General features: G+C 38.8%; 1 protein-coding gene across 1 annotated transcript; it reads right to left on the bottom strand.

The window, feature by feature from the left end:
* Nucleotides 1-959: 959 nt before the first annotated feature.
* On the bottom strand, nucleotides 960-10,286 carry LOC307264552 (class I histocompatibility antigen, F10 alpha chain-like). Its single transcript, XM_080045973.1, has 6 exons — nucleotides 10,129-10,286; nucleotides 8,083-8,343; nucleotides 6,936-7,214; nucleotides 3,560-3,856; nucleotides 3,179-3,286; nucleotides 960-3,042 (listed from the first exon to the last, which is right to left on the bottom strand). Exons 1-6 carry the CDS (start codon nucleotides 10,202-10,204, stop codon nucleotides 2,867-2,869), a joined length of 1,197 nt encoding a protein of 398 aa, XP_079902099.1. The 5' UTR covers nucleotides 10,205-10,286; the 3' UTR covers nucleotides 960-2,866.
* Between the last annotated feature and the right edge of the window lie 1,280 nt (nucleotides 10,287-11,566).

Below are 11,566 nucleotides of genomic sequence, written 5' to 3'. Positions count from 1 at the left end.
CACTGGCTACCTCAGTGTTTTACGTTGAAATGAAAACAGAAGTGAATGAATAAAAGCGAAGCAGAAAGAGAGTCAGAGAGCTTCTTAAACACAGACATCAGATCAGCTCTGAACCATGTGGAGCTGTGGACGCAGAAAACTGCTTGAACAAGAGAAATGTAACACCACCGCTGATGTTTGAACACCTGATGCTGTTTCTCATTCTGCTGTTGCTGTGACGCTGTTCATACTCTGTTTCTATCCTCATGTGTTGTGTTTGAAGCACTTCATTAAAGGGTTTGGATAAGATTTTAGGTTAAACTGGAAAAACTCAGATATATTTTGTACTCACTTCATGAGACATTCATGATTGTTTCACACACAAAGCAACACACACACACACACACAGCAACACGTGTCACATATTATATCTAGATGATGTCCTATTTAAAGGACAAAGGCTCTTCCTGCTCACTGCTGATCAATACTTGAGTTTGTCCCTGAGTTTACATTCTCAGAGGAGTCAGCAGAGTGACAGCGCCCCCTGTGGACGAATCATGTATCTGCCTTTGAGCTGCTGATGGGAAACCACCTGAGGACATCACCTGTGACCTGACTTTCTGTTAGTGTCAAAACATCATCATGATCCATGACTGACTGGAAGTATAATTCAAAATAACAATTATAAATTAATGCATTTAGATTGTGTTTTGTGTCAATAGCAGCCTCACTGCTCAAAGAAACCTAAATACCTCTAACAAAGCTGATTCCTTAAAAATCCTCTCATATTTTAAACTCCCTCCATTAAACAACACATACACACATTTACCTGAACAGTTTTTTCATTAGCACTTTGATCATTAAAGCCAAATCTCTTCAAATAGTAAAAATGGAGAGGGGGGGGGGGGGTAGAGTTACACTCCAGAAATATCCTCAATTATTCTCCTCCACACACACATACAGTTAAGAAAAAAGGGAGAGCGAATGAAGGAAAATTTTATTCTGAAGAAATTCAAATAAACAGTTTACAACTTCAGGGGATATTTTCAGCATTGTATTTTATTCAGACATTATGACTGGTGTTAGAACACAATTCAGTTCAACACATAAACACTTTAAAAAAATATATCTTATCAATAAAAATTGCAGAGATTGAAGATCATCTCTACTTGTGTGATATGACGTGTGTTCTGTGGATACAGCTTGGTCATAACCAATTTCCCCTAGTGGGATTAATAAAGTTGTTTAAATTGAGTTGAATACAGCGTCACACATGTACACACATCAGTAGTCAGAGACACAGCAGGAAACTGTGTTAAAGGGGAGCTCCACAGATCAGAGGGTTTTTGGACTTTTAAATGTTTGTATATGATATTAAAAAGTACAACTGATACATTATTTGTTTGATTGATGTTTTCTCTACAACTTTTTCAATTAAAAAAAATAGTGTCACGGCCCAATGTGGACCGGGGAGTAACAATTGAAGTTATGTGGATTGAAGTCTGGATTGGGGAGAGTTGTTTAAATAATTAATTATTAACACAATTTATTAATACTAGTTCATAATATGGCAACAAAACACTATGATTGCTCTGCAGGACATCCAGCTAAAGCTTAGCAGGCAGAGACCAATCTATGAGGGGAAAATGGCACAATGTTTGATAAAGCAAGCTGAAAACTTCATTTTAAAAACACAAACCCAACCACCACCCTCCTTTAAGGGCAAAGGGAAGAACCCAAAAACCACCCCGCGTGGTCTGCTGCTTAAGGGCACAAAGGGAGAGCCTTGGTTCTCCTCCTGCTTTTACTGCTCCCTGATTGACCAAACCTGCTCACTCAATCAGTAACAAACCAGGAGGAGGGAAGAGAACACCCAAACAAAGCCCAGACATAACAGAAGTATTTGAATTCAAAGTGAATTAAATAGTTAAACATGTTGAGTTTTTTTTTCCAGAGTCAAAAATAAGTAACAGAAGTAGCTATTGACCAGAACTTTCTGGACATTTTTAAACTAATTCACTTCTTACCTTTGTGGAAGAAAGTGTTTTATAAGTATGGACAATCATTTCCAAAACATTAGGAGGTTACCAATGGGGTACCACAATGGACCTATTACAAAAGGGTACCATGAGGATCAATTCTAGGAAAACTACTTTTTAATTTATATATGCTACCACTGGGTAGTGCCATCAGGAGACATGGCCTCTCTTTCCACAGTAATGCTTATGACTGTCTTGTTGAAACTGGGCCGATTGACACACTTTTTAACTATATGTTTTAGATATTAAAGGTGCAGTGTGTAATATGACATCATCAAGAAAGTTCTAGAATGCAATGCTCCCTGGGTAACCCCACCCCTTTCGAATAATAACAGAAGCTACAGTGGCCTTCAAGGACAAGAACAATTCTAAATTTCAAACAATGCACCTGATGACATTCCAACTATGACACTTTCAAGATGGCGGCACTAGGCTTTGGTCCAAAATATGCAGAAATATGGACATATATGAGACCCTTTTTAAGGGAAAAAATAATAATTCAAAACATTTTGTTCAGCTATTATGCACTAAATTAAATGTACTTATGGATATTATAATTGCTTTCTACAAAATCTGCTAGGAAATAAAACCCAAAATTCTACACACTGCAGGTTTAAGGCTGACAGCTTGTTACAGCTCATCTGGGACAAAACCGAGGTACTAACAATTAGTTCTAGGGCTCAGAGACAGAAACTGGCCTCCAAACTATATTCACTCAAACTAAACCCAAGCCAAGAGGCAAGAAACCTTGGGGTGATTTTTTATTCTGAGTTTACTTTTAAACCCGACATATGCCATGTGACATTGCATTTTTACTTTCTTTCTATTTTGTGTCAATGTAAATCACTTTAACTAGATGTGACTTGATTCAGCAAACTGGCTCCGCTGCCCTCCTCATCTTTAGCCTCCTCAGTTCTCTCTGCACCTGGCTGGTCCTGAGAGTCAGGCTGGAGCAGGGGGGCTGGGGGCTGGAGTTGGGTCTTGGGAAAGGGGCGAGGCTGATAGGTAATGATGGCAGGTTTGCCTGGGTGGGGGGAGGGGGACATCAACATGATTTAGTCATATGATCATGAAACTATGGCTCAACATCAACATCCACTCAAAGACTAAATTCAAAATGCTGGAAAAAAAGAGACAATTTTCCTGTTTTGGTGTCTCACCTTTTCTCTTCTTATAAATGAGGAATCCAGTGATGGCAGTAATGGCAGTGATGGCGACCAGAACAGCCACTGCAGCAACGATGATGGCAACCGTGGAAATGGCTTTCGCTGTAAAAATAACAACAAACACATCACATGACAAAACAGGTTAATTAATAAACATTAATAAAATTCAGTTTTTTCTGTTTTTCTTTGTCAAAGTCCAAAAGTGCAGTGGTTTATTACATAAAATAATGTTTTAAAAATAGATGAAACAATTTGACAACAAAAATATTATGAAACAAAACTTACCATCGAACACATTTAAATACATGAACTACAGGACTGTTACAGTGAACTATAATGTGTTTCTACATTCATCTCCTCTGGTTCCAATCTTACCTTCATTGGATCTGATCACGGCTTTGTCCAGTTCTGTGATGTGGTCTTCCTTCACCCCAGAGAGCTGGAACACACATTGGTACTTCTTCCAGTCTTCTTCAGGTGAAACTTTCAGGTCAACACTCATCTGGAAGGATCCATCGTGGTTGGGGAGGATCTCTCCGTGGTCCATGCCCTCATGAAGATCCTCTCCATCTTTCCTCCAGAACATCACGGCTCTGTTGGGGTAGAAACCTGTAGCGTGGCAGCTGACTGGAGAGGAGGGAGTCTTCTGGAGGAGGGACACTGTGGGAAGCTCTGGAGAGCAAGGAGAAAGGTTTATATGTTATTTTAAGTAATATTATATGTGTGTTTTTGACATTTAATATTTCGGATGTTTCTTGCATGATTTAGTAAGCTGGGAGGATATTAAGAGGCAGAAAGACAGAAAGAGAGAAACTCAGAAAGGCTGAAACACAGAAGAGAGGAAGAGTTGTGAAGTGTGTGAGGGAAAGTGACAAAATGGAGGGAAAGTGAGAGAGCAGTAGAGAGATGGGCCCTCATTTATCAACCTTGCGTAGACCAGAAAAATGGGTGTACGTACATTTCCACGCAAATCTCGGCATTTATCAATATGGACGTGAGCGTAGGGTACGCTCAAATCCCACGCCAGCTCTCAGCTCGTGTACGCAAATTTGAAAACAGCTTGGACTCACAGTGCAGGCTGTGCCGGGTAGCCGATGACTTTGTTGGACAATTATTAGAAGATAATACAAATGCAGTGTTTTCTCAGACCGAAATAAAGATATTAATCACTTAAAAATGTGCAGCTTATGGTGTGCAACTGAGTAGGAGAGCTGATTCAATAGTGCGCACACCGGCCACATAGGAGCGCTGCATGGGACTGCGTAAGGGCAGTTGTCTCCGTCTTGGAGCAGCTGGGGGGACACTGAGGCACGGGGGCTGCATTCATTCAAAATGTTAGCCTAAGTTTTAAACATGATGTAGTAGGCCTACACTGCTCTTTATGATAAAAAATACACGGCAAAACATTCAGCTTAACATTTTATTTATTTGACGCACTTTATAGATGTTAGTTCCCCTTTAATGTGTCATTGATGCTAAAGCGAGCGATTTATTTCCACCGTTAACCGGCACGTTTTTCCGATCTGCTGGTGGAGCAGGACAGTGGGCGCTCTCACAGCTGATCGTTGCCGGGTCGGCTTGTGCAGCTGACGGCTGGGCTGACCAGAGGTGGGCAGAGTAGCCACAAAATTTACTCAAGTAAAAGTAAGTTACTTTAAGATTATAATTACTCAAGTAGAAGTAAAAGTACTCATAAAAATTATTACTCGAGTAAGAGTAAAAAAGTATGCAGTGAAAAGTCTACTCAAGTACTCAAGAGTACAAGTAGGCCTACTGAATTACTCCGGATTTATTTTTGAAATATACAGAGCAACACAAACGGTACAGAATAGACACGAACATAATATAAAACAGCAATGTTCAAATAAAGATATGTTAAATAACATAATTTTAAATAAAACAACAAATAAGGTATTTAAAAATCAAATTAATAACCCTTGAACTCAAACAATAATAAATTAATTATCTGCCAAATTAAATACATCACCCTTCAAATAAAATGATAATAAATTAGGCTTGTCCAAAATTATATTAATTAAAACCAATACACTTATAACACTGTTGCAATTGTTTTGCACACATTTTAAAACAAATTCCTACAATATGTCACTGGCCCTGAGAAAATTATCTAGGTTGTGTTTAGCCCCAAAAATATAAAACACAAAATTAAACTTTGTTACACATCAAAACCTGCTGACTCTCACACAGCCAGACTGGGGCATGCGAAGTGAGTAGGCTACAGGGAGAACAGGACATGTGTCAAAGAAGAACAGTTTCTCTGTAATTGCGAGTGTGTGGGAGTCTGTGTCACTGTGATTGTGAGTGTGTGATTGTTATGTTGTGAGTTAGTGTGATTGAGAGCTTGCGAGTGTGTGAGTTTGTATTTGAGGCCAGGGGTGTGGCTATTGCTCCTCGGAATCAGCGGTTTCTTCCATTTTCTCGACTCACCCAGATAGTCGGTAAAATATGCGTTCAACCTACATGGCACGGCCACGGACACAACAACGGTGCGGAACCGCAGCCTTTAAAAAAGTCCGCGGACATTGTTGAGCCCATGGTTGAGCCCTATGACAACATGACAACACTTGTCATGTGACTGAAGTGGCTGCATTCGATTGGCAAGCTTTTGTAATGTGGTTTTTATTGGTTGAAATAGTCACGTGATAGAGATGTTGGCTGAAGACGTCCCCGGGGAGAGAAATCATGAGAGAAATAGCTCTCGCATGTAATAAATAAAATATATTAAAAAATAAGGTAACGACCGTCACGTAGCCAAATGGAACGGAGTAAAAGTACCGTTCTTTCTTCAAATATTTACTCGAGTAAAAGTAAAAGTATGTTGCAATAAAACTACTCCTAAAATTACAATTTATTCAAAAAGTTACTCAAGTATTTGTAACGGAGTAAATGTAGCGCGTTACGACCCACCTCTGGGGCTGACCACTCGAGCCAAGCGCATGCTGTCATACAGTAAAACGCAAAATGTGTTATTTTTAGTTTTTAAAACCCTTTTGAGTAGTGCTATCTAAAAGGGCCAATACATTCTAATCATTCAAATCTCTGCAGACGTATATTTATTTTATGGGGACCATTATCTGACAGTTGGTGCGTCTTTTTCTCCTCTACCACTTATATTATGCCCGCAGCCCCGCACCCCCACTTGGTTGCATTTCAGAACAGCAACACGCTTTTTTAGTGGCGATTTTTGAGTCAACACCAATGTTGTTGACCGCAGCAGTTATTTCCTTCCTAACAGCTGCCTTCTGTCGTTCTTTGATGCTGCTTGAAACTCTTTTTTTTTCTACTTTTGCTGTTATTCTGTCAATTTCTACTTCAGAGAATTTCCTCTTCTGTGCCATAATGCCCAAATCCATGTCGTCAAACCTCTGGGCGAGGCCTCTAAACTGAGAAAATATAGGGGCGTGATACGATCGTTTTCAGCCGCCGCATTTATCAATAATGGCCTGGCGTATGCTGAGATTGGCGAGATACGACTGATAAATCCCACGCGATGCCTGGCGTAGGGAGGTATTTGCCCCGGAATCTGCACCAGTTTCCACGCAAGTTTGATAAATGAGGGCCATGGAGAGGTGAGTAAGAAAATTAAAGAAAGAAAAATGTGTGTAAAGAGTGGACACAGTGGGTCTCTGTGTGTTTGTGATATGTGTTATAATGTTACTGTTGGTTAGAAAGAAAGACGGCATATTAACATTGTTGAGTCCATTACATACTTCAGGTCATGTGACTCTACCTGTTCTCTGCAGAGAGCTCTTTCCGTAGGCCACATACTTCTTCAGCCACTCAGGACAGATCTGGGTGAGGTATTGTTTGTCCTGTGCTATCTTAGCTTTGTTACTTTCCCACTTGTGTTTGGTGATGACAGCCTGTTGTACTGGAGCGACCCATGTCTCTCGCTTCAGGTCAAAGGCTATGAAATCTTCTCCATCAAAACCTTCTTGATCAAAACCATTGATGTCTCCAGTCTCATCATCCCATTCACAGCCGTACATCAACTGGGAAATGTGGACACCTGAGAGAGACAGAGAGAGAGAGAGAGAGAGAGAGAGAGAGAGAGAGAGAGAGAGAGAGAGAAAGAGAGAGAGAGAGCGAGAGAGAGGATAGACTGTAGTAATCAGAGGTGAATCCCAACCAAGTCATCTATTATCACTATATTTTGATAGGAAGATTAACCATTTACTTAATTTAAAATGTCAGAAAATAGAATTGAAGAACTGAACTGCTTCTTTTGCCAGAACAATTTAATATCAAATGATGTAAAATTAAGAAAAGGAGCAAATGGTCTAAAAAAGTGTATCTATTCTGTATATACAGTATATATAATGTTAGAAGCACACTGTGATCAGATAGAAGAGACCTTGTGTTAAGCGTTTTAAACCTCTGATCTGAGTGAGACATTCACCACGTCTTCCTGTCAGCAGGTTTATTAAAACATTCTGCTACTTCCTCTCATATGGGACCCAGCAGGAGCATCCTGTGTCCCGTTTACGGTCCTGCTCCGTAGTTTGAGAAACCAGGCGGTAATGTTCCTCTATCAGCTGTGTGTTGTCAGACTGTTGTGATACACAGGTTCCTACAGTAGAAAGTTATTATGGAGCGACTCACTGTGGGAAGCTCAGTAGAGTTATTCTGATCTGATCTAGAGGAGATACAGTGTTAATAATCTCTGCTGGTTATTATGGGATGGACAGAAACACTGTATCAGTTCAGCAGCATGCAGTGGCCTCAGTCTCAGGAATGTTTCTGTTGAGTCTGACAATGTTTCAACGAAAAGAAGCCCCCATTAAACTGTGTGTGTGTGTGTGTGACATTTGTTTACTAAAATACAACATGACAATAAACCCAACATTTTATCAGGATAAAATGAAACATAAACAAACCTCCAGTTTGGTTGAAGCGCTGCTTTGCCACTTCAATGTTGGCTTTGGAGACCTGCTGGTTAGCCAAATTACGCTCAGTCTCCCTCTGCCAGTACTGAGGATCTACTACCTTGTTCATCCAGTCCTGTTTGGGTTCTTCTCTTCTGGTGTCACTGTCATAGTGAGTTATCACAACATCATCAAACATCCCAACAGCTACAAACTCTGGGAAGTTTGGGACTCCAGAAGATGCAGTGTCGAAATACTTCAGAGAGTGAGACACTGTAAGAAAAAATTTATAAAATAATTATTTTTTTTTAGTTTCACAGTTCTATAAATCATTGATTTGAGTTATTTTTTAAGACATCCTAATTATCTCAATTATTACTAAATTAAATTAATTGATATAAATTCTGCTCCAGAAAACTCTTTATTTGAACTTTTCTGATGATTTTATCTTGAAAATGTAACTTTTTCTGAATTTTATATACATGTTCATTTTAAATCTGAAGTCACAAATCTCTGACCAAAACATATTTGCTGCATGTGGTTCTGATTCTATTTTCTATAATTCAACTCATTGAAACTTTCTAATCCCTCTTGGTTTCTTTTTATACTATAAATCCTTTTTTTTCTCACATATTCATTCTGTAGAGTTTCTAATTGTATCAGTTAAAAACTCAATCAAAGGAAGATTTTTTGTATTAACTCTTAATCTCCTTTGTTGAATTCCAACTTTTTCTCCATCATGAAACTGATGCTGATTCACTTTTATCCTATCATTTAGAACAATACAGTTTTCCCATATAGTGAAAACTAAATAGCTTGGATCCAGACCATACTAATTGCTGTAGTTTGGTCTGGCTTTCCGAGACTACTGTAAACTGAACTGGTCACAGTCACAATGAAAATCTGTCCAGAAAATAAATCTATTCCCAGTTAATGGATCAAATACCCCGACAGCATCGGCCAACTGATACTGGAATCAACATTTAAGAGTTTAGAAATGCATATTCAGTTGATGTTAATAAAACACACTAACTTTAACAATTAGTGTTTGTGACCTAGAGACAAAGTGAGCAGGACATTTCACAGTTTAAAACGTGTCTGTGCTCTCTGGTGGACAGACTGTAATGGAGAAATGTTTCTAAATTACCTCAGTCAAGGTTTGCTGTTTCCTGTTTCTGTTTGGCGACACTGATATCAGCAGATATATCGGTGACCAGTTTATCTGTCCAGCTCTACTAAACACGATGCTGTTGTACATTCAGTAAATGTAATAACTACCTGGGTCAGGTACCTGGACCCAAATAACAAACCTCAGTATGGACTGAGTTACAGCACGTGAGTATTTCACTGTGTGGAGTCAAATTAGTTCTCTGAGGAAAGACTTGAAATATATATTTCTAAATATTAAAGAAAAAGTGTCAACGATATGGTAATATGAAATTAATATTTATGTCCAGCAGATTGTTCTTTTCATTGATTATTTGTTTTTTCTTTGTGCAAATAATCTGTGCCTTGTTTGAAGTAAATTATTATTAATTAATGAAAAATGAAACAAGTTTAAGACTGAAATTGCTCTATCGATAGTTCTCATTTTGTTTCCAGTTCTCTTTATTTATCTGAACTAGTCCTTACTGCACACGTAATGACTTTATATAGTTAGATGTTTGGCGCTGCGTAGTTATGCTGCCATTTTGGATCGATCAAACCGTATCGATCTAACTGGTTAAAATCCCAAATTAAATTGAGCTGACTTAAAAATAACTTTCTCAGAAATAAACTACAGTCTATTCTTTTTGTTAGAAATTCAACAGTGGCTACCTAGAAATGTTTTGGTATAAATGAGTGATTTGCACTGACAATGTTTTCTAATGCAAACTTTAAGATAATACAATTAGTTCTTGAGCGTTTTTAAAATCTTCAATACACACTATGCTACACAAAACAAATATAGATTATCGAGGGAACTAAAAATGTACGTAGGCTTTTATTATACGGTCTATAAACACATGACGCACTTTTCCTTTTACAATAAAATTAGATAACACATTATTGACTCACCTGGCGACGCCACATGTAGCTGTACTACAAGGACAGCCACCAAAATCCACACTGTCCTCATCTCGACCTGTTGCATCCAAAGCTTAAATGGAGGAATAAGTTGAGTGTTCCTATACAAAAAGAAGGAGAAACAGTGATACACACTAGAGCTAGAGAGGTGAAACAAGGGGAAAACCAGGGAGAGGCGTTTATATCAAACTCCCTCTGAGCCAATGGGAATTTAGCTCGAGCACCAACGTCACTTATATCTGGGTAGAACTGACCCAGAGAGGTTATGAACGAAAGTGAAACTTAAATGAGCCCATTTCAGCCCATAATACTTGCTTATAAGAGGATGGGGAGACATGCGGGGCTTTAGTTTGGTGTCTCAGCTTTGTTCTCATATTAAAGGAGAATTAAACTTTCTGCTGCTCAGATCCTGATTGAGGTTTTGTAGACTTTTAATGTGCAGACATGTGTTAAAGGTCAGAGGTTACTGTCCAGCTACAGGGCAGATAGAATGGAGTGTGTGGGGATGCAGTAGTGTCTTATTGTTCTGTTGCTCTGTGTCGCTGCCCTGGGATTGAAAACAGTCCAGATACTAATATAATCAACAACAAACAGTAAATTAAAGTGAGGTTTTATTGATGTTATAGTGAGTACATGTGGTGAGGTGTTCCCCCAGTGGCTCAAACCTGCAGCTGATGTGCAGCAGTGCAGTTACTCAGTGTGAACTCTTATTATTTGTTGTTTTAAACAGGTTTGTGTTCAATCAAACCGTCTGGTTATTAAATGAGATGGAGAGGAAAGTATTAAAACCTTATTGAAGTCCATGTCCAATTAGATATTTTATTTATTTTATACACTAGCAACAAAAAAATTACTCCTATCAGGACAAACATAATAATAAAACACAAGATCTCCAATTAAATTATATTTAACCTCAATGTTTTATGTTGAAATGCAAAGAAGAAGTGAATGAATAAAAGCGAAGCAGAAAGAGAGTCAGAGAGCTTCTTAAACACAGACATCAGATCAGCTCTGAACCATGTGGAGCTGTGGACGCTGAAAACTGCTTGAACAAGAGAAATGTAACACCACCGCTGATGTTTGAACACCTGATGCTGTTTCTCATTCTGCTGTTGCTGTGACGCTTCATACTCTGTTTCTATCCTCATGTTGTTTGAAGCACATTAAAGGGTTGAGATTTGAGCTTTAACTGGAAAAACTCAGATATATTTTGTACTCACTTCATAATGAGACAATGTTATTCATAATTGTTATACACACACACACACACACACACACACACACACACACACACACACACACACAGGGGCGTAGCACCAAATTCTGGGCCCCTATACAAAAAGTCCTGATGGGCCCCCAGAAAAGCGGTCTTACAATACACATGTCTCTCTGAGCCAGACAACTCCACAATATTTCATCTGATGAATGA

The sequence above is a fragment of the Ammodytes marinus genome, assembly GCF_949987685.1.
Source record: "Ammodytes marinus genome assembly, chromosome: 17".
NCBI lineage: Eukaryota > Metazoa > Chordata > Actinopteri > Uranoscopiformes > Ammodytidae > Ammodytes > Ammodytes marinus.
The sequence above is the reverse complement of the archived record's forward strand: the minus strand, read 5'-3'. Positions and strand labels throughout refer to the sequence as shown.

Coding starts and splice junctions, on each gene's coding strand:
- LOC307264552 (XM_080045973.1), bottom strand. CDS start 10,204: ATGCAACAGGTCGAGATGAGGACAGTGTGGATTTTGGTGGCTGTCCTT. Junction 8,344..10,128: donor GCTACATGTGGCGTCGCCAG/GTGAGTCAATAA, acceptor TTTTTCTTACAG/TGTCTCACTCTCTGAAGTAT. Junction 3,287..3,559: donor CGTGATCAGATCCAATGAAG/GTAAGATTGGAA, acceptor TTATTTTTACAG/CGAAAGCCATTTCCACGGTT.